This window comes from Leptopilina heterotoma, unplaced genomic scaffold (genome assembly GCF_015476425.1).
Source record: "Leptopilina heterotoma isolate Lh14 unplaced genomic scaffold, ASM1547642v1 Lhet_89, whole genome shotgun sequence".
Taxonomy (NCBI): domain Eukaryota; kingdom Metazoa; phylum Arthropoda; class Insecta; order Hymenoptera; family Figitidae; genus Leptopilina; species Leptopilina heterotoma.
The window spans coordinates 24,104-51,487 of record NW_025111192.1 but is presented as its reverse complement, the minus strand read 5'-3'; the positions used below and the strand labels follow the sequence as shown (position 1 = coordinate 51,487).

Sequence of the window (27,384 nt, the reverse complement as noted above, 5' to 3'; positions counted from 1 at the left end):
ACGAAGATTGAAAGTAAATTCCTAAAAAATTCTTTTTACAAGAATTACAAACATTTTTCTTAAAAATATTTTTCTCTTGTAATGCTTTCAAGAAACTTCTTTTGATTAAATTTTTCAATTCTCCACTTGTTTGGAAATATTTTCTTATCAAAGTTTTTTAGATTCAGTTTATTATTATTTTTTTTTTTTATAAAAAGGAAAAAATTTACGTAAATGATGGTAATTTTAAAGTAATTGTTAAATTCTAAACTTGGTAATAATTGTTGGAAAAGAAATTTAAAGTTTTTTTTACAAAATATATTTTTGTGACAATTTTTTGTAAAGAGCGAATTACAATAAACATTTTTTTGTGTGTTGAAAATATTTTCCAAGGAGATGTTTAATAATAGCGCGGGGAATTCATATTCAAAAAGGGAATTTTGAAATTTTTCTTTCTTAAAACCGTTGAGTAGAGACAAGCTTTACATAGTGGGATGAAAATTTTTTATGAAACCACTTTATATCGGGGCGGGGAGTGGTTTGAGAGAGAGGTGGTGGTTTTAAACTTACTTCTTATTCAGCGTGAGACACTCTTGTTTTTCAAGTTATTATTATGTCTCGTAAACATTATGGCACCCATGACATCTTTTGTTGAAAATTTACTTACTATCTGATTAAACCAAGTTGGTTAAAAAGGGATCCAAAAGCGCCAACAAGGGAAAACACTGTAATCGCATACGTTAAGATTACACAAGTTAATTTCATTTCATCCGTTGCTTTTATCGTCATCCATTTTTTTTCATAGCCATATAATAATGACGTCATTCCAATGACAAAACATCCAATACCAAATAAATTGTGAAATAATTTAAATAACACTGGCCTTATTATTCGTCTCAATTCCACGGAGTAAAATGCAAAAATTCCCATTAAAGCGACAAAAATTATCAGACCAACAGAAATGATCCCGGTAATAGCATGAGTTGAGTGGAAATGACTTTCTTTTTTATCATATTTTACACCAACTCCAACGATAATGAAAACTGCAGCTCCAACTTGTAAAATCCAGTGAATGTGCTTGCTTACTTGACGTGATAGAAAGTTTGTCCAAAGATTTTCCTCGGCAAGAACGACTATGGCTTCGGACATCAAAAGAACGTACTGAAAAATAGTGTCAGAACGTCAAATACGAAAAAAAAGGAAAAAAAATAAAAAAAAAATACTAGCAGCAACAGCAGGAGGGAAATTAATTTTAATCTTACTATGATAAAAAAGGGAAAAGAAAATTTATTAATTTTTCTAATTTATCAATAAAGGTGCGCGGTGTTAATTGTTATAAGAGAAAAATTAATTAAAAATCAAGAATCAGAGAAGAAAAAAATGTAATTTATAATTTATTTGCAAATTTATACCGCACGTTGTACGCTTGAGATACTTTCTTAAATTTACTTTTTGTTCCTCCAATTTTCTTCTCGCAGAGGGTGAAAATCATTCTCTTGATATGATCTTTATTGGCAAGTTGATTCACACTGTCGGACGTGTATCATTTTAGTTTCCAAGAAAAAGCAAAAAAATAAAATAAAATATTGAACTTTGTCAAATATTTATTCAATGTTCAGTTTTTTTTTTACTTTTGATGGGAAAATTACCCGTCTGATGAATTTGATAATATAATTAGCAAATATTTAAGATTTTAACGTGGGAAATTTTTAAAGAATTCTTATTTGTAATAATTATGTTCAATATTAATTATTTTTGATTGATATAATTTTTCAGACCTGTTTATTAAATAAATAAATAACTAAATAATTAAAATAATTTATAACTAGCTGACTTCTCACTCACTTTTTTAAATCAAATTAACAATTTTAAAAATAATAAAACGTAAAAATTTTTAATTAAAATTTTTTTTTTTATAAAAATAAAATACGAATCGGAAGATAAAGTTTAAATATTATTATAATTACAATAATCATATATTCTGACATAGGGAATTCAGGGAAAAGTCAAGAATTTTTATCAAAAGTACTAAAAAATTCACAAAATCCAATTATGTTCAAAATTTACAAAAATATCTCGACAAAATACCAATTATTATGATTATAAATTAAAAACTACTTCTTTAAAATTCAATTATTTTCAAAAATTTTAATAAAATTCGTGTCAAAATTTCAATTAATTTCAAATTTTCAATTTTACCCATTGTGAAAATAATTTAATTACATCAAAAAAATTTAATTTAGTTATGAAAATAATTGAATTTTTGCAAAAAATTTCCTTTAAAACTTGAAAATAATTGAATTTTTTAAATTGTAAATAATTGAATCTTTTCAAAGAATTTAAAAATTAATTTTATTAATATTTTGCGAAAAAATTGAATTATTCACTAATTTAGTGATAGTATTTAAAATGGTATTAAAAATAATTGAATGTTTCTGATGAATTTTATCCAAATTTTGTTTAGGTAAAGAATTGAATTTTTTTGAGAAATTTAATGAAGATAGTAAATGTTGCAAATAATTGAATTTCGGAAAATTTTTGAAAATAATTTAATTAACTAAAAAATTTTCCTTATTTCAATATCTACTATTTTAATAAAATCAGCCAAAAGAATTCAATTATAAAAACAATTTTAATAAAATTGTACTCAAACATTCAGTTAGGTATTTTTATAAATATAAAAAATTTTACTGAAATTCCATTATTTTCGTAAATAATAAAATTCTTAATTTTAAGAAACATTCAATTGTTCAATAAATTATTTATTTTTGTATTTAAATAATGGAATTCTCGTAGAATTTTCTACTAAAACTTGATTTTAAAATAAATTTTTATTTAAATTTTTAAATAATAATTGAATATTAAAAGTATTAGAGCGTTGAAGAATTTCAATCATTTTTAATACAATTTTAATCGAATTCCTTGAAAAATGTAACTATTTTAAAAAATTTCATTAAAATTCGTCCAAAAAATTAAATTATTTAAAAATTTGTTAATAAATTTTTTTATAAGAATTAAATTTTAAAAAACATTAAATTATTCAATAAATAATAAATTTACTTTTGTATTTAAATAATTGAATTGTCGTAGAATTTTCTAATAAAAGTTGATTTAAAAATGAATTTTAGTTTAAATTTTAGAAAATAATAGAATATAAAAATAATTTTTAAGAAGTTACAGTAACAATATTCTTATAATACAAAAAAATGACTCGGAGTAATCGTTTTCTTTATGTTTTATAACAATATTTTTTTAAAGTTGATTAATTACAAAAAGGTTTGAATTTGAATGTTTTGAAAAATTTTAATTCCTGCGTAAAAATAATAATAATTAAATATTTAAAATATTTAAAAAAGAAATTATTGTTTTCGAATAGTTTTACAATTAAAGATATTCGTAAATAAATTTGACAGAACATTTTTTTCAATAAAATTCTTTCTTTCTTTTCTAAAAATTTAAAAATTTTTAATTTCATTTTCAATTGCATTTTCTAATTGACAAATATAATTTATAAACATATTTTTTCCTTTATTTTTAAAAAACTTTGAATTTAAAAAGTTGACAATTATTTTTAAAAAAATTCAATAAGTTCTGATATGGAAGCAAATTTTCATCAAAAATTAATTAAATTTATGTTACGAATTATTATTAATTAATTAATTATAATTAGATAATAAACAATTTATTTTCCAATCATTTTTGAGCATCAAATTATAATTTACATATTCAAAAGAAAAAAAAAGAAACGAAATCAATTCTTTGACACATAAAATTGAATTTTACGACATTAAACTTCACAGTTGTATACAGTAAAAACAAATTATGAAAAAAGAAATTTAATAAAAACGTTTTACAAATGACTTTCAATTAAAATTTCCTCTCAAAGAAAAACATTAAGTAATAAGTAATTAAAGATTTAAACGCCTTTCGCAGAACCAGTTAAATTATTCTCTCAACAAGTTTAATCGAATTAGGAAAACAAGGAAAATGAAATAACTTTCCTTTTGAGTTTTCCATTCTTCTTCTTCTTCTTCATCTTTTTTTATTGTGCACACTGCTTGAAAATATGTTTAATATTCATTGCACGCATTGAAATTTCAAAAAATTCTTTTTTAAAAGAGTGCGAGAACTCTCTCAAAAAAAAAAATAGAAGAAAAAAAAGAACAAGTTTTTCTTTATATTGATAAGCTGTCACCGGATTGAGTAAATATTTTCGCTACTTTATCCTTTCATGCTTGAAATCTAGTCCGAGCATCTGTTGCGAAAAATGACACATAAAATTGGTCCTTACATATTTCTTCAAGACTTGTCAAATTTTCCCCGACTTCACTGCCATCAGAAATGAAAAGAGAAAATAGTCAAGTGTAGATTGTATATAAGAAAATATTCACTAAAGTAATATTAATAAAAAGAAAAAAAACAAATTTTCTCGCAAATATTTCAGAGAAAAATAAAAAAATATAAATGTTTAATAAATCACTTTTTTGAATCGTATAAAAATATATACTGTGAAAAAAGAATTTATTTGATTCAAATAAACGATTATTGCTTGTCTATTATATTTTTATTTGCATTGAAAAAAATTTGATTCAAATAGACTATTATAATCGTCTATTTGAATCAAATCTATTTGAATATATTTGTCAAATAAATATTCACTTGAATCAAATAATTTTTATTTCAATCAATTAAATGGTATTTTCTTATTTTATTCCACGAATCGAATGACATTTTTTGCCAAATACTGAAATTATTGATTCAAATACAATTTATTTGATTTAAATAAAAATTATTTGATTGAAGTAAAAATTTAAAAGTAAATATTTTGACAATTTTTGAATTTTTATTTTTCTTAAAAACTTATTATGACAGGCTTTGCACTTGATAATTAATATTAAAAAAGTAGCAAAAAGTAGCTCTAAGACTCAAAAAAAGTAGTAAAAAAGTAGCTATAAAAAAATTTTACGACTAATAAAACTCGTCAGACGATCAACAAAAATCACAAAAATTGATTTCTAACTTTTTCCTAATTTTCATAAAAAATATTTATGTATTTTTTTTTCTTATCCTGCTAATAACTTCAATTCTAAATTTTTGCAAAATTCAATTATTTTCGAAATTTTAATATAAAATTCCTTAAAAATACAACTATATTTCAAAACAATTCTTAAATATGTAAATAAATAATATTCTCTTAATTATAAAATTTATTTCAATTAAATTTGACAACATTTCCAAATAATTAGAAAATATTCGTTATTTAAATTATTTTACCTATTTTGAAAAAAATTTAATTACAGTTTTTCAAAAGACTAATTTTTTCATAATTTCTAAATTAAATGACATTCAAAACTTGAATAATAATTTTTATTAAATAACGATTTAAATACTTATTTATTTTTTCACAGGAATTAAAAAATATATTTTTTGAAATTTAATTAGTTCTAAAAATTACAACTTTAATTCTATTTAAAATCAAGAATTTCTTTGTTAACATTATTAAATGAAATTTTTCAAAACTAATCTTTTTTTGAAAAAATAATAAATTAATAAATTTTCAAAATAAAAATTTAAATATTATTACAGTTTTATAGCAAATAAAATTTTATTTATTTATTTAAGTATCAACCGGCTTGCAAAAATAAAATTTTCAAATATTTCAATTTAAAAACGTTTTAAAATTTAATTATTAAAATTTAATTATTTCTGAGAAAGAATTTTATAAAAATTGTTAGAAAATTGTAACTAATTGAACCATTTAAAGGAATTATTTTAAAATTGTATTAAAAATAATTAAAATCTTGCGATCATTTTTATTATTTATGAAAATAATTGAATTCTTGAACCGAATTTTATTGAAATTTTTAAAAATAGTTGAATTCCTGATAAGTATTTAAAAAATTTTTGCAAATAATTGAATTCTAAAGAAGAATTTTATTGAAATTTGTTTAAATAATTGAATTTCAGTAAAAATTTTATTATTTGTCAAAATAATTTATTTCCAGCAAAGAATTTAATTAGTTATGAAAATAATTGAATTTTTGCAAAGAATTTTTTTTTTAAACTAGAAAATAATTGAATTATATAAATTCTATAAAAATTGTAAATAATTGAATTCCTTCAAAGAATTTTATTAATATTTAAAATAAAATTCTTGATAAGTATTTTATTAAAACTTTTGCAAATAATTGAATTCGAAAGAAGAATTTTATTAAAATTTGTTTAAATAATTGAATTTCAGTAAAAAATTTGTTATTTGTGAAAATAATTTAATTCCAGCAAAGAATTTAATTAGTTAGTATTCTTTCAAAGAATTTTATTAGCTAGAATTCTTTGAAATAATTTTATTAAAATTTTACGAAAAAATTGAATTATTTAGTAATTTAGTAATAGTATTTAAAATGGTATTAAAAAAATTGAACGTTTCTGATGAATTTTATCTAAATTTTGTTTAGGTAAAGAATTAAATTCTTTTGAGAAATTTTATTATGATGGTAAATATTGAAAATAATTGAATTTCGGAAAATTTTTGAAAATAATTTAATTGATTTAGAGAATTTAATTAAAAATTTTTAGAGTAATTTTTTTACTTCAACTATTAGCGAATTAGTAAATAGTAAATAGTAGGTTTTAGTAGATGAGTACAAAGCTTGTATTTCTTATTATTTTACCAGGAAAAAGAAATTAAAAATTTGATTAGTTTTTACTAAAATAAAAATTTAATTATTCTCAGAATAACATTTTTTGAGTGGAACATTTTTTTTTTTGATAAAATGGTTGAATTTCTCCACTTGAGAACGCCAACATCGTCACCAGGTGGCGTGGAATCTGTTTTTATCAACTGCACTGCCATCTAGCGGTGACTTTGGCGTTCGCAGGTGGAGAATAGCGTCTCATTATTGATTTTTATGATAATCGTACCACTAGTGGTTAAAAAAACATATTCTATAAAAAGAAATATAAATAAAAAATTATTTCTTTCAAGTAAATATTTATTTCATAGTAGACAAGTAATCAGTTATTCGAATCGAATAAATTTCTTCTCAGTGTAGATTTAAAGTACAATAAACAAAATTTTTTCGTAAAACTTTACAGAGAAATTCTTCCCTCTATATAGAAGATAAAGGCAAAGAAAAAGTTAAGGAAAAAAAATCATTAAAATGAATAATGGTAATTTTTTACCGTCTTTCTTGTTTTTTTGGGTGGGGGGGGAGGGAATGAGTGAAAATTGATAAGTACTATCATTCGTTTCATTAGAGTGCCTTTATATGTTCGCCCGGAAGGCTTTTAAACATTTTGTCTTCAGTATTTTCTTTATCTTGCACGTTTATGGAGCAGTAGCACGGAAATAGCTTTGCAAGTAGACTTATACGATTTCTACCAGCAAGGATAGCCTCTGGCACTGTGGTTGTTTACATTATACTGCGCAGTGCAACCATTTCCTACTCTCCATACGTTGACTCGTGCAATTTGTTTACATTAAACTGTGAGCGAGTGAACTTATGTAAATAACAAAACAATGACCTTATGTCAATCGAAAAGACTATTCTCATATCGATTTTACAATATTTTTCCCTCTCTCTCTCTCTCTCTATTCCTCTCTTTCTATACATCTATACACAAAAATCAACAATAAAAATATCTAAAAATCTCATCAATAGATCTGATTGAATCTATCTACATGTGTATATAATATAAATAAAGATCAATATTTTGAATAAACAATTTTTATTTACTATTTTCATTCAATATGTATATATATCTGCGAGTGTGCGTTTGATGGATAGATTATATCACGCGTGGGAAAAAAAAAATAAAGTGAAAATTAACTTTGAATTCAATTTTATATTACCCTTTAGGTTTTCCTTGAAAAATTGTGAGAATTTTGAAAATTGAGATAAAATGGAATTTTTGTCATTCTTTGAATATTTGCGTCCTTTTATGAATAAATATGAAGCATAATTTTCAAGTGCATTTTTTTAACGTTATTTTGTTAGTTATTATAACTACTTTTTATTAGAAATATTTTTTATTTCTGGAATATTCTGCACTTTATGAAATATTTGATCTTTTACTTTGCAAATATTTATATATAAAATACCTCAAAATTGAAAAGTTTCCTTTAATATTCTAATTTGATGTTTTGAAGATTAAATAATAACAAAAAATTAATTAAATAAAATTGTTTTTAATTAAAAATCATATATTTTATTTATTTTAATGGTCTTTTTCTATATGTGGAATTATAAAAACTATTTTTTAGAAACTTCATATTACTTTCGTTCTAATTAGTTCAAATATTTACTAATTAATTTTTAAAAGAACATTTTTTAAACAAAAATGTTATCGTTTGTAATTTTATCTTTGTAAGTTTTATAACTTTAAATCTGAATTAATTAAATTCTGAATAGAATTTTATAAAAAAATTTGAAAATATATAAATTTATTGTTTCAAAGAATTTTATTAATATTTTCGAAGAAAAATTAAATTCTTTCGAAGAACATAATTAACATTGCAATAAAAATAATTGAAATCTAAAGAATTTGAACAAAACTTTTAATATAATTGAACTTTTTTTGAAGATTTTAAAAAAATTTTATAAATAATTGAATTCTTGGGACCAAATTTAATTTTAACTTTTAAAAATAATTGAATTCTCTTCAGAAATTTTATTAAAATTGAAGTTCTTGTAAATAATTTTATTATTTATAAAAATATTAAAAATAAATGAATTTTTTCGAAGAATTTTATTGAAACTCTCAAAAATAATTGAATTTCTGACCTGAATTTTATTGCTTATGAAAAATAATTGAATTTTTGTGTTGAATATTCCTATTAATAAAAATGATTTAACTTTTTCGAAGAATTATATAAAATTTTTTCAATTTTCACGAAGAATTTTATTCAGTTTTAAAAAAATAATTAAATTACTGTGAAGTCTTTTATTATTAATAAAAATAATTTAAAATTATTTGTAAATTGAAGTCTTTTTAAGAATTTTATTAGAATATTGAAAAATAATTGAATTTCTGCTAAAAATTGTATTTAGACTTTAGAAAATAATTAAATTTCTTTCCAATAACTTTATTATTTACGAAAATAATTTAATTCTTGTAAGAAAATTTATTATTTATGAAAATAATTGAATTTTTTCAAAGAACTTCATAAAATGTTTGAACTCTTGCAATAATAATAATAATAATAATAATAATAATAATAATAATAATAATAATAATAATAATAATAATAATAATAATAATAATAATATAATAATAATAATAATAATAATAATAATAATAATAATAATAATAATAATAATAATAATAATAATAATAATAATAATAATAATAATAATAATAATAACAATAATAATAATAATAATAATAATAATAATAATAATAATAATAATAATAATAATAATAATAATAATAATAATAATAATATAATAATAATAATAATAATAATAATAATAATAATAATAATAATAATAATAATAATAATAATAATAATAATAATAATAATAATAATAATAAAATAATAATAATAATAATAATAATAATATAATAATAATAATAATAATAATAATAATAATAATAATAATAATAAATAATAATAATAATAATAATAATTGAATTTCTGCGAAGAATTTTATTTAAACTTTAAAAAATAATTGAATTTCTGCTAAGAATTTTATTGTTTAAGAAAATAATTAAATTTTATTGAAGAAATTTATTTCTTTACAAAAATAATTCAATTCTTGTAAAGAATGTTATTATTTCTAAAAATAATTTAACTTTTTTTTAACTTTATAAAAATTTTAAATTCTTGCGAAAAATTTTATTAAAATTGTATTTAAGATAATTAAATTCCTTCGAAGAATTTTCTTATTCATGAAAATAATTAAAAATTATTTCTAAATTGAATTTTTCCCGAAAATTAAAAAAAAAAAAAATTTTAAATAATTGAATTTCTGCCAAGAATTTTATGGTTTACGAAAATAATTGAATAATTCTTGTAAAGAATTTTAATATTTATAAAAATAATTCAATTATTGTAGAAAATTTTATCATTTATGAATATAATTGAACATTTTGCGAAGCATTTTATTAATGTTTTCAAAAATAATTGTAATCATGCGAAGAACTTCATTTTAATGAGAAAAATTGCCAGAATTTAAGAAAAAAGTAATTTTTAAGTAATTTTTTTTTCTTTAATTTTTTTTCTTATTGTTATATTATAATATAACAATAAGAAAATTTTTTTTTTTAAATTTTTAAATTAAAAAATATTTTTTTACTTTTTTTAAAAATCAATATCCAAGCCATCAAAAAATTGAATTTTCGAATAAGTTTTTGAATAATAATCACTGCAAAAGTTTTCGCTATATGGAATTTTAATTTATTTTCGTCCTTCGCTCTTGTTTTGTTTGATGTTTATTATTAATGTAGTAACTAATATTGGACGACGTTGGACATAAAATTTATGTATATGTGTATCTTTTTGGAAAGTGAAGAATTGCAAATATTAATATACATAATAATGCATATATTACATATATAGACTGTTGTAAATTACACACTTCTTTGACAAGAGAAAATAAAAATTCGTCTCATAATTTTTTCTTTTACTATAGAATTTCTATTTAAAAACAATACATAACAAAAATCCAAAAAAAATATATAATAAAAATAAAAATTGTTAAAAAGAAATTTAAGTCAATCAATTATTTTATTCGCACAACACAAAGGATAATTTTCACGCAAATTTACATTTTAATTAAATTACATTAAATTATAGTGAACAAACATAGTGTAGCGTAGCTGTTGTTTCTCTCTTTAAGCGAACCGTAAATTTAAATTGCCAAGGTTTAATTAAGATTTTAGTTTAAAAGGAGAGACAAAATTGAATTAGTTTTGTTTGACAATTAAACAAAAATCAAAAATTTTATACTTGAATCTCTCTCTTATGCCTTTATTGAAAAAATTCTTTTAAATTTCAAAACTAAATTAATAAAAGTTTCGATATTAAGAAGTTGATTTAAAAAATTGATTTTCAGTTCTGAAATTAGTTCTAAACGAAACACAAGAGAAGGGTGAATTTATAAGTCTATAGAAACAACGTTAAGACTCATTGTGTGATATATATATATATATATATATATGAATAATAATTTGTAAAATTTATCTATTGATTATCAGAATATTATCAGAATATTTTTAGATTATTTTTAGATATATATATATATATATATATATATATATATATATATTATTCAAATAAGGAAAAACTTTGTCGGCGCATGAGATATTTATAAAAGAGAAAAATCTCCGACGAAAGAAGATAAAGAAGAATATGACAAATCCTGTATGATATTTAATTCAAGAAAACTTTTATTCACATTTTACCGTATGTGAAACTAAAAGAAATAATACCGATTTCTTGGCTTTATTTATAAACGTCTACATTTATATTCTGAAACTTTGAGAGTAAGAAAAAAAATTTTTTTTTGTTTCCTAAGTAAATAGTTGAATTTTTCATTACCATACTTTTTAATATTTAATTTTTCCATATAATTTATTTACACAAACAATTTCTTTCTCGATATAATCAATTTTTAATTTAATAATTTTCTTTTTTATTTATTTTTATTTATAATTATTTTATTTGGAATCTTTTTTTCTATTTGGCATTTTGTTTATTTACTTGTTTGCATTTTTATTATTTACTAGCTGTCGTACCCGTCTTCGACGGGTTGTAGTTTCTGATAATGCACTTAACAGTGTATCTACCAACCTAGAAAACCGGAAAATAGCCGGGAATTTGATTTGACAGGGAAAAAATAATAATTAGTTACTATTGTCTATTTCATTAGGAAAATAATACCATTTGAAACAGTGACCGACTTTTTATTATCAAATTAGTTATTTTTAACTAATTCAAATGCAGAAAACAATATTTCTCAATTTGTAGTACTTCAATCAATATAATGTATTAAAATAAATCTAAAATTTCCTCCAGTTTTTTGAGTTATAGTACAGTCTAATTCGAACTAATTGTATAGCAAGTAGATCCAGTTTTTCTTGGTTACATTAAATTCCCTGATATTTTACGTCTTTTCTGGTTGGTAAGCACCCTGTTAAATGTATTCCCAATGGGAAATGCCAGTGTAGTGCCGATGTTCACCACTGGTTTAGTACTCAGACGATTGTTCGGCGTAGTCTAGCCGAGCCTCGACAATTAGTGCTGGCGCAGTACAGAATTTTTGTTTCGCCAAAGCTTGGACAAGCCACGGCGGCAAGTGCTGGCTGAGTATAGAAAAATTGTTCACAACGCTCTTTGCCAACATTGCTTTTTTGACATAAACTTGAAAAAAATTATAAAAAAAGTTTATGAATGTTTATAAATATAAATTTATTCAAAAAATTAATATTTTACTTTTTGGTTGTTCATTTTTTATTCTTATTAAATTTAATAATAACAATTTAACACAATTGTCTAATTTTGTAAATAATAAATTATTTAAACCAATTAAAATTATAAACAAAATTTAAACTTTAATCTCAATAATAATTTGGTTCCTATTAAAATACTATTATACTTCTTACTATGAATAAAAAATTATTAAAAAATTACCACGTAATTTAAGAATTACGTAAAATGTTAAATGCAATAAGTAAAGTAATTTAATTATTAAAAATTTAGTTTAATTTATTTTATTTCAATTTATTATTTCTAACGTATTCCTATTTTTTTCTCATCTTTGACTCAATAATTGTATGTCTGAATGATACTGAGATATTAATACTTTACTGTACACATGTGTCGTTAGCATAGTGGTTAGAGCGTTAGTCTGTTAGTCCGTAGGTCGTAGGTTCGATTCCCCTCGTCAGCAACTTTGTTTATTTTCATAGGTTTGCGATATTTCTAGATTCCAATCGTTAGGTACTAAAATATGAAAATCTAATGCACACTTACTGTAATTGTTTATTATTTAATTTTTAAATGTTATAAACAATTTTTTTCTACTTCATTTACTATATCCATATTGTTAGTCTCCATCTTTAATACAATTTCTTTAAGAAGAGAAATATTTTAATAATAATAACTGTTTATTAATATTATTTACCATTTTGTTGTTAAATTATTTATAAATTAATTATGAATTTACGACTAATTAATAACAATACGGCATTTATTGCGGCAATATTCTCAGCCAGCACTGGTCCAGTGCTGCGCCAGCGCTGCCTGGCAGCACTGACAGACAGTACTTCGGCAGCGCCAGACGGCGTTATCATCCCAGTGCCATGACAGTGCTGGCTCTCAGCCTTGCCGCCAGTGCTGCCAGTGCTGGCGCAGTACTACGCCAGTTGTAAATTTCCCATTGGGTTATTAAAAAAAACCCGTCCAGTAAACCAGGAAAAATTTGGACAAAGCCGGAAATTGTTTGAAACCAAAATAAACACCGTGTTTAACTTTTGTCTTTACATTGATCAAGATATCTCTAAAAGTTAAATCAGAGAGCCCACAAATACTATTGAATTAAGCTTCATAGCAATTGGTATCAATTATAATTTTTTCAATTTTTTGATATTCAAAACATTTTTATACTTACATCTTCGTTATAAGAAAGTATTTTTGAAAAATTATGCTAAAATGTGACTAAATAACATGTAATACTCAACTATAGAAAGTTTAGAAGCAATCCATGAAAAAATATAAAATTTAGAAATGATTTGTGTTAAATAAATTTATTTATTAGAGTCAAGTATTTATTTAATTAATCCAATTAAGATTTATTTGATTCAACTAAATAAAATTATTTAAACGAAATAAATTCTTATTAGATCGAAATAAAAACTTTTTAAATAAGATATTATTTTTCAAATAATTATAATTACTTGAATCATATAACTTTTTTTAGTGTAGCTATAGTAAACTAAAAGTTATTAATGTGAACGAACATTATCTATATTAATAAAATCAGATTACTATCTGTACATTGCTCCAAACTTGAAAATTTTTATATATTTTTTCGTTTTGAGACATTAGAATTCTAAAAATGTAAAAAAAATTTCTGTCTGTCTGTCTCTGTCTGTATGCAAAACTTTGTTCGCGCATCAATTGAAAACGGTTCAACCAATTAAAGTGAAATTTGGCAGTCTATTAGGTATTAAAGTAACTTACAATCATAGCCTTATCCGATTAAAAAATATTAACTTGAACAAAAGTTATGACATTTTTCCAAAAAATTCAAAAAAACAAAAAAATGCAAATTTTTTATCTTTTGTAAAATGAATGAAAAAACTATCCTTAGCTAACTTTTTCAGATAAATACAACCCATTTCTACGATAAAATTTTTAAAAAAGATGTATTTTGAAATTTTTTTTCGTTTTTTTAGATCAACTTTTTTCTAAGAAAATAGTGATTTTTAATCTTTAAGCAAGCTTTTCAGGAAAAGTTATTAAAGTTTTTTATTTAAAGATCAGTATGTAAAGTAAAACATTTGCTACATTAAACAAAAATAATTAGCTAAATGCCATAAAAAAGAAGGAAAAATGTTGAATTTTAAGAAATTCGGTTTTTTGAATTTTTGATAATTTTCCATAATTTTAGATTTTTTACCGAAGGGTGGAGATAACAAATTAGGTAAAGTATTTTTTAAGAGCACAAAAATAATAAAGCTAAATGCTATAAAAAAGAAGGAAAAATGTTGAATTTTAAGAAATTCGGTTTTTTGAATTTTTGATAATTTTCCATAATTTTAGATTTTTTACCGAAGGGTGGAGACTATTGAATAAGTAAAGTATTTTTTAAGAGCACAAAAATAATAAAGCTAAATGCCATAAAAAGAAGGAAAAATGTTTAATTTTAAGAAATTCATTTTTTTGCATTTTTGCTATTTTTCCATAATTTTAGATTTTTTACCAAAGGGTGGAGATAACAAATTAGGTAAAGTATTTTTGAAGAGCCCAAAAATAATGAAGCCAAAAGCCATAAAAGAGAAGAAAAAATGTTGAATTTTAATAAATTCGGTTTTATGAATTTTTGCTAATTTTCCATAATTTTAGATTTTTTACCAAAGGGTGGAGACTATTAAATATAAGTAAAGTATTTTTGAAGAGTACAAAAATAATGAAGCTTAATGATATAAAAGAGAAGAAAAAAATGTTAAATTTTAAGAAATAATTATTAATTAATTAATTATTAACTAATTATTAATTATTATTAATTAACTAATTATTAATTATTAATTATTAATTATTAATTAATTTATCCCGGGTATTTTTGATTTTCCGCAGATTGGTAGAAACATTGTTAAATGTATTGGTAGAAACTAAAACCCGTCGAAGACGGGTACGACATGACAGCTAGTGCTATATATTTTCAAAATTTTTAAAATTCAAAATTTATCTTTTGAAATAATTATTGTCATTAATTTTACTTAAATTTTATACAGGGTTAATTTTAGTATTTTTTATTACAATTTAGTCATCAGAATGAAATTTGAGTTTTTCATTTTTTGATCATTAATTAATAAAATATAATAGCAATTTTGAATTCTGTGCAACATACTGACAAAAGTCTCATATTAATTATATGGATATTGTTAATATTCTGACCTAATAGAATTTTTTTAAGAAAGTAAACTTATGATTTCAACAACAAATTTTTATTGTTGACCTAAGAAATACAACCGTATAAAAATTAATTACAAAAAAATTTCAATTTTTAAACTTTTTAATTTTTCAATATTTAAATCTAACACTTTTTATTTGTTATTCAAAATTTTATTATTCTGACGATTAAATCTTCATAAAAAACACTAAAATTAACCCTTTACCAAGTTTAAGTACAATTCACTAAAGTATATGAAAAAACTAAAAATTTCGAATTTTCGAATTTTTGAAAAAATGGCATAACTTTCGTCCATATTAATATTTTTTAATCTACTATCGCTAGGATTTTAAGTTAGGCTAATGCCTAAAAGACTGCCAAGTTTCACTTCAAACGATTGAACCGTTTTTCCGTGATACGCGGTCGAAAATTTGCGGACATACATACACACATACACACATACACACATACACACATATACACATACACACATAATTTTCTTAATAGTATTTTCGCATTCCTTAGAGTGTAAAAAGAAGGAATATAATAGAAATTTTGAATTCTATGCAATGTACAGACAAAAGTCTGATTTTATTAATAAGGATTAGTTTTCTATTTTTATTATTTATTAAATTTTTATTATTTATTAATGTTTCTTTATTTTTTATTTATCAATGTTTCTTTATAATTTATTACTTATTATTTCTTTAGTTCAGAACAAAATTGTAAAAATGATTCTAATGGCGTAGAAATTTATTACTTATTCATTACTATTTCTGCATTACTTATTTATTTATTATTTATTATCTTTACTTATTACTTGTTATTTTTTTAGTTTAGAAAAAAATGTCAAAAATAGTTCAAATGGCGTAGAAATTTATTATTTATTTATTATTATTACTTAATATTTTTTAGTTTAGAAAAAAATTGCAAAAATGGTTGTAATGGTGTATAAATTTATTATTTCTTTGTTATCATTTTCTTACTAATTTTTTTAATTCAGAAAAAAATGTCGAAAATGGTTTTAATGGCGTGGAAATTTTCTCAACGATTACTAATTACTAATTATATTGGGTAATTTAAACAATTTTTGCTATTAAAATTTTTTTTTCCCTCAAGAGACTCTTTTTATAATTAAAAAAGAAATTTTTTGTTTAAGAGATGTGTTATGGACCGTCTACTTTAAACTCCTCACTTATTAGCTTGTTCTTTATTGATCTACTTCATAAAATCGTTTTTCGAGTAGAAGAATAGAATGAAAATTCTTCTTCTTTTTCACTTTTCAAATTCATAGCATACCTGCTGCAATTTTTATTATTGTAGTTTATCAATTTGAAAGATTAAAATATTTCAAGAATTTTCTATCAAAGCTTTTTTATATTATTATTTTTTATAATAAGTAGAAAATAGAAAATAAGTTATAAGTTGAAAATAAAATTAAGATTAGTAAAAAAAGAATAAACAAAAAAAATTAATTATGAATTAAAAATAAATTAATACTTGAAATTGATGGAAAAAATGAAGAGAATTATAAAAAATGATTAACTTACTCCGATTGTTGACAGTACAGCATGAATATTTGTATTATTCGATAAATCTCGTCCTAAATAGATAATATAAATTGTTAAAAATCCTATCATTATGTGATTTACTAAATTTGCCACTGAAAGACAAATCCTCCCAAATGTCCAATCAAATTTTCTCTTTGGCTCTTCATGATCGAAATCCATTGTCTGAAAATCTGTAATAAACATTATTTATGAAGCGTTCATGTTCAGCATGTATATATGTATATGTCAAATCATTGAAAACAATTATTTTCATATGTAAATTTTGAAAGAACAATAGCAACAAATATTGCGATAAGCGTCTATTAATAATAATTTTAATAATAATAATAATAATAATAAAAATAATGAAAAGAATGAAAATAATAAAAATAAAAAAAAAATAATAATAATACCTACAATGAAAAACGTAATTTAGTTATTCAATAATTTATGCAATAATGTTATAAATTTTAAATTAAATTTAATATATGTGGGACATTCCACGTCAACACGGACAGAGCTCTAAACAAAAATTGCTTTGATGGATTTAAACGTTCTAGGGCTTAAAAGATTTCTACGTTCATGTACTTTAAGATGCCGATGGGCGTTTTTTGCAAAATTCCATTTCCGATGCCAATAGAACTGTCAAAAGTCAAAAGGTCCAAAAATCTCAAAATACTTTTATGAATTAAAAGCAAAAAACGAGGTAAATTATTCTCTAACTCATTCTTTATCAGTTTTTAGGGTTCCCGAATATAAATCTAAAGTTTTTTTTAAAAATCCAAAATGGCGAAATCAATATGGCGGACAAAATTCAAATTTGATCAGATTCGATTAAAACTTGTTACTCGGGGGTTTTTAGGGTCGCTGATTACGAATCTGAAGTCACTTTTTAAAAATTCAAAATGGCGGATCCAATATGGCGGAAAAAATTTTCAAATTTGATCCGATTCCCTTAAAACGTGTTACTCGGGGGCTTTTGGGGTCGCAGATTATGAATATGAAGTTACTTTGTAGAAATTCAAAATGGCGGATCAAATTTTTTAATTTGATCAGATTTAATTAAAAAGTGTTACTCGGTGGTTTTTAGCGTATCTGATTATGAATTTGAAGTCTCAAACACAAAGTAACTTCATATTCATAATCTGCGACCCCAAAAGCCCCCGAGTAACACGTTTTAAGGGAATCGGATCAAATTTGAAAATTTTTTCCGCCATATTGGATCCGCCATTTTGAATTTTTAAAAAGTGACTTCAGATTCGTAATCAGCGACCCTAAAAACCCCCGAGTAACAAGTTTTAATCGAATCTGATCAAATTTGAATTTTGTCCGCCATATTGATTTCGCCATTTTGGATTTTTAAAAAAAACTTTAGATTTATATTCGGGAACCCTAAAAACTGATAAAGAATGAGTTAGAGAATAATTTACCTCGTTTTTTGCTTTTAATTCATAAAAGTATTTTGAGATTTTTGGACCTTTTGACTTTTGACAGTTCTATTGGCATCGGAAATGGAATTTTGCAAAAAACGCCCATCGGCATCTTAAAGTACATGAACGTAGAAATCTTTTAAGCCCTAGAACGTTTAAATCCATCAAAGCAATTTTTGTTTAGAGCTCTGTCCGTGTTGACGTGGAATGTCCCATGTATTTTATTTATTTAAAAATAAACGAAACCAACAAATTACATCAAATAATAATTATAATAATTAATATTTATCTCTACTTTAATGGAAATTAATTAATACCTAATATAATCTTTTATAGAATACAAATAAAAAAAACATTTAACAGTTTTTTCTAATTTCAGTCGAAAATTATTCCAGTATATTAAATTAAATTCTTTTGGAATGAAATTTATATTTTATTTTTTTTATTATTGACAATATAATAAAATATATATTATTGGAAAATAAAGCAATAATTTAATTATTACCCACTTTAACAAATAAACAAATTTGAAAATTAAATTAACTTTAAATACAAAATTTTGCGCGAGCTATATTTTGTGATTTAAAACTGAATATATATTGGAAATTGTTATTTGAATAATAACCAATAATGGTTTACATTCTAACGCTAAAAATAAATGTTTGAGTATTAATAAAAAAGAGCGAAAAAAAATGCAGTGAATGAGTTTCTAAGCGAAATATTACCCAATAACGATGTTCAGGAATGTCAAGCTCGAAATGTGGATACATAAAAGGAAAAAGTAATAAAACAGAAAGAAAATAAAAGTAAATTACAAACAGAAAAATAGTGAGTACACTTACTCTTTGTCAAATATTTCGAGTGGTTTTATAAAGCATTGCTTAAATTTTACAAATTTTATCAAAGTAAACCAACAACGAATTTCATTTTCTTTTCTTTCCTTTTCTTTGAATATCACATATATTAATCAATAATAGAAAAGAATTTCATTTATTTTTTAATATCAATTAAAATAATTTAATTAAAAGTTAAAATTAATTTTTTTCAAATTGTTAGTTGCTAAAAATTACTGCAAATAGTGAAATAAGAAATTTAAGTTTTTAATTTAATTATTAACTAATTTAAACAATTAGCAAATAATTTAAACAATTAGTAACTAATTTAAACAATTAGTAACTAATTTAAACAACTAGCAAATAATTTAAACAATTATAACCATAAAGAATAACAATTTCTTTTTTCTATTCTGTTCTAAATTAAATAATTAATAATTAACAACATTAATATTTAACATAAATAATTTATAATAAATATACCAAAAAAAATGTTAATCTTATTAAAAATAATTCTAAATAAAGTTTTTCTAGAAAGTTATGATTTCTAATATTTATTTTTCAAAAAATTTGTGAAGTTCCATATAATTTTGATAAAAGTTAGAAAATTGTTAAAAAATTAAGATTAGGAAATAGAAAATATTTTGCATATTTCTGCTTCTCAATAAAATTATTTTGTTTACATAATTATGAGTTTATTTTTGAAAAAGAAGAAAAATCTTATCAAATTTCTATTATCTCAATTTTTTAACAAAATTCTGTTCTTCTTTGAAAAAAAGAAATAATTTGCATAATTTTTATACAAAAATTAATATATATAATTATAAAACATTTTTTTAAAGAAAATTTTAAATATCTTTAAGAAAAAATCCCTGTTATTTATATATTTGATAATTACGATTTTTAACTAGGTTATTTAAAAAATCGTTATTAAAAAAATTAAATATTTTTAGAATAAAAATTTTGAAAATTACACTTTTATTAGAAAAAGAAATTTTTAGAAAATGACCTTTATGAGAAGAAAGAAAATTAGAAAATCACCTTCATTAGAAAAAATTTTTGTAGAAATTCACCTTTATTAGAAAAAAAAGTTTTCGAAAATAAAAAAAATTAGAAAATACATTTTAGAAAAACTGTACCCCAACCATTAATTTAATTACTTAATAATTAATGAACATAATTAAAATTTGGTTAATTATTCTAAAACTTAGTTAATTGTTAACCAATAATTTCAATAATTAATAATTAATTTACATAATTAACTATTAACTTACACAATCAATAGTTTAAATAATTAATAGTTATGTTAAATAATTCATAAAAAATTTAAACAAATTAAACAATTAAACAAATTAACAAATGTTAATTTTATTAATTAACATTTACTTTATGTTGCTAATAGTGAATTTAAATAATTAATAATTAATTTACACAATGAATAGTTTATTTAATTAATATTAATCATTAAGGTACATAATTAATGCTTTAGTTTAAATAATAAATTAATTATTTATTTAAGTAATTAAAATCAATAATAAGTAATTAAAATCAATAATAAGTAATTAAAATTATTAATAATTAATTAAAATAATTACTAACTAATTCAAATGATTAATTAATTAAAGTAATTAATAACTAATTAAAATGATTAATAATTAATTAAAATAATTAATAACAAATTAAAATGATTAATAACTAATTGCAATAATTAATGGTCAATCACAGTAATTAGTACTAAATTAAAAGAATTGAATAATTAATTAAAATAATTTATATGTATTTTAAAGAACGATAAAAAATAATTATACTCATTAAGTAAAAATATATTTCCCACGAAAAAAAGCAGCAAGATTATAACAAATGATAAAATATGAGAATGAGATTAATAAAAAACTAGTGCAAAAAAGATAGAGAAGTTTCTTTGTCCGGGTTAGTAATTTGAAAATCAAACAACAGAAATAGAGAGTAAGAGAGAAAGAGAATGAGAGATGAAGAGAGATAGAAATAGTACTAATAGGTTTATTCTGCGGTTTGAAAAAGAGAAAATTAAAGCCAGAAGCAGTTGCGTTAATTGGAGACCGTAACTGCGAATGAGTTTTTAATTAATTATTTTGTGGCGAAAATGCATTTCACCGACAATATTGGCGTAGAGGAGAAGAAAACTATAAACACTTGCCTGAATGTCTCGAGATAATACTAACAAACAATAAATGTACCACCTTTCAGAAATGCAATGCTTTAGAATGTTATGACATCTCGAAAAATACTATACTCTGATACGAGAGGCAATAGAGAGAGTTCACATAAATAGATAAAAAAATAAAACAAATAAATCAGATAACAGTTATTTCATGAAATATAATTTAAAAATTAATTTTACTCACGACAATATATGAGGAAAACTTTAGTAATTTTCTATATTAAAGGAAATCCCCTCATGACAAATATGACACCACGACCTTTCTTGTTCATCACATTTAAAAAAACAAGCAAGAAAAAAAAATTGTAAATAATTCTGTGTATTTTCCTCTTTTATGATAAGAAAAAAATTGATAATATTAATATGAATGAATGAAATGAATGAGTAAAACTAATAATGAAAATTTTATTACATACTTTGTATATTTGAAATGTAATTCCATACACACACTATCTTAGGAAAATATGAAAATTTTATCTGTTCAAGTTTTAATAGAAAACTCTTGAGTCAAGTGGTATATGAAATCAAAGAAAAAAAAATTATTTTTTTTTTATCATGAATGTCGATCTGCACGTACTGATAATTATTCTTTACAGCTGATTATATAGCCTTGGCAAAGAAGCTTTGTTCGTAAAAACGAATTGCTATAAAATTCAACGCCCCAGTACGATTTTATCAATATTGAGCATTGTTGGTATACAGAGAATGATTTCACTGTTTTTTAGCTTTTTTTTTTGTTTTGTTTATTTTTGTCAAATTTTTTACTAATGTTGTTTCAAAAAAATCGATAGATAAGAATATTTGAAATATACCTAGGTTTCAATCATTTTTATTTGTTCATTTTTTTGGGAAAAATATTGTCCGAATATTAAAAAAAATATTCAAAAATACTCAGAAAATAATTTGTTTGAAATATTTGTTGGTATACTTATGAGAAAAAAAATAAACAAAAAAAAAATAGTTATTATGGTAATAAAATAAAATCCAAAGAAGTATTCTTTGGAATGTTACACAAATATTGTTGTTAAATTTTTCAAAAATATTTTCGTAGATTATTCAAAAAACCTTATCTTTGAAAATGTTGTACAGAGAATTAAATGTTTCCTGAAAATAATCTTTAAATATTCTCTCAAAATATTCTTTGATAATTTTTGGGAATATTTTTAAAACTTTTCTTTCTTTTTCTAGGAATATTCTTTAGATATTCAGTAAAAATATTCTTGGAATATTACCCAGAAAATAGAAATATTCTTTGAATATAGCCTCGTAATATTTTTGAATATATTTTAGGAATATTTTTTTTATATTTAATGTTATTGATTTCCCAGTAATATTCTATGAATATTTCTAAGGAATATTTTTTAAATATTTGGTAAGAATATTGGTTAATTATTGCTTAAGAATATTATTCCTTGGAATATTTTTAAATTCTTTTTAGGAATATTTTTTGTATATTTTTTAGGAATATTCGTTAATTTTTTCTAGGAATATTCTTCGATTATTAATTAAAAATATTCCAAGGAAATAATTAAAGAATATTATATGGAATATTTTTTTAATACTCCCTAGGAATATTCATAAATATTACAGTACTATATAATATTCTTTGTAAATTTTTTACTTGATTATTTTGTAAATTTTTTTTCAATATTTCCTAGGAATATGCTTTGAATATTCCTTCGGAATATTTTTCAAATACTTCTTCGAAATATTCCCTGATTATTTCCTTGGAATATTTTTTTTTAATACTTCATAGTAATATTCTTTGATTAATTAATAAAAATATTCAATGGAAATAATTAAAGAATATTACATGGAATATTTTTTAATACTTCCTATGAATATTCTTTAAATATTACAGTACTATATTCCTTGAATGCGTTTCAGAAATATTCTTTGTAAATTTTTTAGTTGGTTATTTTGTAAATTTTTTCAATATTTTCTAGGAATATGCTTTGGAATATTCTTTGGAATATTTTTGGAATATTTCTTCGGAATATTCTTTGATTATTTCGTTGGAATATTTTTTTAATACTTAATAGTACTATATTCTTTGAATTCTTTTCAGAAATAGTCTTTGCACATTTTATGCGAATATTCATTAAGGTACTTTTTAGGAATATTCTTTAAATACGTTTTTAGGAATATTTTTTAAATATTTCCTAAAAATATTCTTTTATTACTTTCTTGGAATATTTTTTTAATCCTCCATAGGAATATTTTTTTTACTTTTTAGAAATATTCGTTGATTATTTCGTAAGAATATTCTTTTAATATTTCTTAGGAATATTTTTTGAATATTTCAAGGAATATTTTTAAATTTCTTTCTAGGAAAAGTCTTTAAATATTTCAATGAAATTTCTTCATTGTTTATTAGGGAATATTCATTGATTATTTTGTATGAATATTTTTTAAATGTTTCTTAAGAATTTGCTTTGAATATTCTTAGATTATTTCCTTGGAATATTTTTCTACTTATTCCTAGAAATATTCTTTCAATATTTCAGTAATATATTTTTTAAATTCGTTTTTTGAATAGTCTTTGAATATTTTTTAAGAATATTCATTGCTTCTTTCGTAGGAATATTTTTTGATTGTTTCCTAGAAAAATATTCTCTCAATATTTTCTCGAATATTTCCTCGAAATATTTTTTGAATTCTTTTTAGAAACATTCTTTGAATATTTCTCAAGAAAAACCTTTTAATATCTCCTAGGAATATTCTTGGAATTTTTTTCTCAAAATATTACTTATTTACTTGGATATTCCTTAAAAATATTCATTGAATATTCCTTAAAAATAATCATCGAATATTCTTTAAAAATATTCATTTAATATTTCCTGATAATATTTTCTCAAAATATTTCCTAAATATTCCTTTGAATTATTTTTCCTATATTTAAAAAAAAAAATTCTTTACCTATTTTATAATAATTATTTTTAACAGTCTTTTAACATTCCATAAGAATTTTTTTAGATTATTCAACAATCCAATAATTAGTTCGTTTATTATTTCAATTTTTCTTTCTTTTTTTAATATTCTAATGGAATGGTTTTACGCTATTTTAATTATTTCGGATTTTTAATATATAAATATTTATGTTTTAATTCTGTGAATGGAAAACTAAGTAGTGCTCTGTAATTGAATTGTCGTAATTCAATACAGTATGAATTCGCAGCGACTACTAATTAATTATGCCAACATAATTTCTCCTACTACATTATGCAGAATTACATCTCTTGAGCGTTCAAATTTAGGATTATATTCGGTTAAATAAAAAAATGGAGCTTTTTTTATAAAATGAAAAAATTTTTTTAAAAATAAAAAAAATTGATTTAATATTAATTGTAATTACTTATTAATATAATTATTAATTATTTATACAGTTAATGTAATTTATATAATTAATTAATACCTATAATTATTAATTATTAATACAGTTGATATAATTTATAGGTATAATTAATTAATGCCTATAATTATTAATTATTATGATTATTATAATTAATATAATGATTATTATAATTAATATTAAAAAATTTACTTAAAAAACGATTTTAATAAAAAATAAACTTTTAAATATCGTTTGGAATTTCTTTCATAAATTTTCACTCCTTCCTGCTATCTATGAAAATTTTTGTTTTAAAATTTAATATTGTTGTGAGAATTTTAGAAGCTTAACGGTAAACCAATATATACATGCATCGTTCTTTGTTAAAAATGGGTAATTTTTCTGTTTTTTCTCTCACTTGCTTTTTAATTTTTAATTATATACTCCCTTTTCTTTTTTCTCATCATTTTTTTTATTTTCGTTTAATGTACACTGAATTTTTTTTTACTTTCCTTTGTTTTTAAAATTGTGTTCTCTATTTATTTTCTTTTCGCTACTCGTTTAGTTTCCTTTTTTTTTGACAAATATAGATGTTTTTTCTATATATTATTTTTTAAATTATTAAACAATGGTACAGGGAATACAAATTTTTTTTGTTTTTTATTGAAAAAAAATATATACTTCTCATATTTTCCGATATTGTTTCTACTATTAGTTATTATTGTTAATTTTTTTCTACTCTTGTTCTGTATTATTTTCTTTTTTTCTTCTTTAAAAAAACATTTCAGCTGCAATCAATTAATGAGTTGTCTCTCTCTCTCTCTCTCTCTCTCTCTCTCTCTCTCTCTCTCTCTCTCTCTCTCTCTCTCTCTCTCTCTCTCTCTCTCTCTCTCTCTCTCTCTCTCTCTCTCTCTCTCTCTCTCTCTCTCTCTCTCTCTCTCTCTCTCTCTCTCTCTCTCTCTCTCTCTCTCTCTCTCTTTCTTTCAATTAATTATCTTCCATTCCTAATGCTATTTTATTGCCTTCTCTCTATTTGGATTATATTTTCTTCGCTTTTTTTTCTAATCTTACCCTCTTTTCAAGTTCTATTTGTTTCATTTTTCAAGAATATTTGTTCTTTTTTTGTTTTCAGCTTGAGGTTTATTTTGGCTTATTTTGCTTCTTTCAATTTTTATGCGATTCCGTTTTCTATTTTTATATTTCCATCGATTTTTTTTTTCTTGATATTATTTGTTTTAGTGAAAAACTTTTTTCACTTACGTGACTTTTCGTAAAAAGTTGATATTTATTCAAATGTTTCTCGAGAGCAGAGGGAGGGGAGAGAAAACAGCATTGATTTTGTCTCGATATTTTTTTTTTTAAATTGAGCTCTTCCTCTGTCAGCATTATTCTTTTAATAAATATATATATATATATATATATATATATATATATATATATATTCTTTTTCAAAATACTATCAATATAATTTTTTTTTGCTTGAATGATCCCCAAGCTATCCTTTCCTTTCTTTTTTGCTAACGTCATCGTTAATTTCGTTAATCTTGATAATTTCATTTATTTCAAAGACATTATCGTTATCTGTCATGCTGTATGTCATATTCTTTTTATAATAGAGAGAGAGAGGAGAAAATCATATTGGTTAATTAAATTTTTAATTAATAACAGTAATAATTTTTCAACGTATTCCCTATATGAATAATGGAAAAATCTTTGCAGCTATAATTAGAAATTTTATTAAATATTTAAAAAATAATGACAAAAATTTATTGATTTAACTTTCCTCGTTGGTGGATATAAAAATTGTTTTAATTTAATAACTAAAATTAACAAACTATTTTTCTATGAATATTGTAGAAAAAAACAATAATAATATTAATATGAATTTTCAAAATTTTGTTTAAATTGATTTTTTTTTTTTAATAAATAAAAAATGGAAATTTCGCTAAACAATTTTGTTTTATCCGCTGTCGTTAAATTTTATTCCACTGTTGATAAGTAGAAAATTTTCGATTTTATTTTAATACGGTAAGGTATCTTTTATTATTCAAGTGGATTTCTACTGTAATTCTGGTGAATTCGCTAGGGGTAAGTTACCACCAGAGAGGGTTGAAAATTGTGGTAAAAGCACCCCAATACAGATGGCGGCATCAAACCCAGAAGATATTGTCAGGAATAAAGTAAACCAGTAAATTAAATAAATCAAATAAATTAAATAAATAAATAAAATAAAAATAAAAAAAGGGAATTTAATAAATTATATTTATCTAATCTATCTTATTAATTATTAATTTAATAAATTAAATAAAATAAAATAGGTAAATATTAAATAAATTGAATTAATAAAAATAAGTAATATAGAAGGCAGTAAAATATAGAAAAAACATTCCTTTTAGTTTTCCCCAAAAATTTGTAATGTTCAATTTAAATGAGCAAAATATTTT

The 27,384-nt window shown here is 21.6% G+C and overlaps 1 protein-coding gene across 3 annotated transcripts; it reads right to left on the bottom strand.

Moving 5' to 3' along the window:
• Positions 1-275: 275 nt before the first annotated feature.
• Positions 276-22,171, bottom strand: LOC122511648 (probable ascorbate-specific transmembrane electron transporter 1). 3 transcript variants are annotated; one of them, XM_043627028.1, is made up of 3 exons: positions 22,026-22,171; positions 17,147-17,337; positions 276-1,140 (listed from the first exon to the last, which is right to left on the bottom strand). In XM_043627028.1, the coding sequence occupies exons 2-3, from the start codon at positions 17,324-17,326 to the stop codon at positions 646-648; spliced, it is 675 nt and encodes a 224-aa protein (XP_043482963.1). In that variant the 5' UTR covers positions 17,327-17,337; positions 22,026-22,171; the 3' UTR covers positions 276-645. The 3 variants fall into 3 exon arrangements, with proteins under 3 accessions (XP_043482963.1, XP_043482964.1, XP_043482962.1); XM_043627029.1 differs by lacking the exon at positions 22,026-22,171 and adding an exon at positions 21,794-21,936; XM_043627027.1 differs by lacking the exon at positions 22,026-22,171 and adding an exon at positions 21,586-21,724.
• Positions 22,172-27,384: the final 5,213 nt, after the last annotated feature.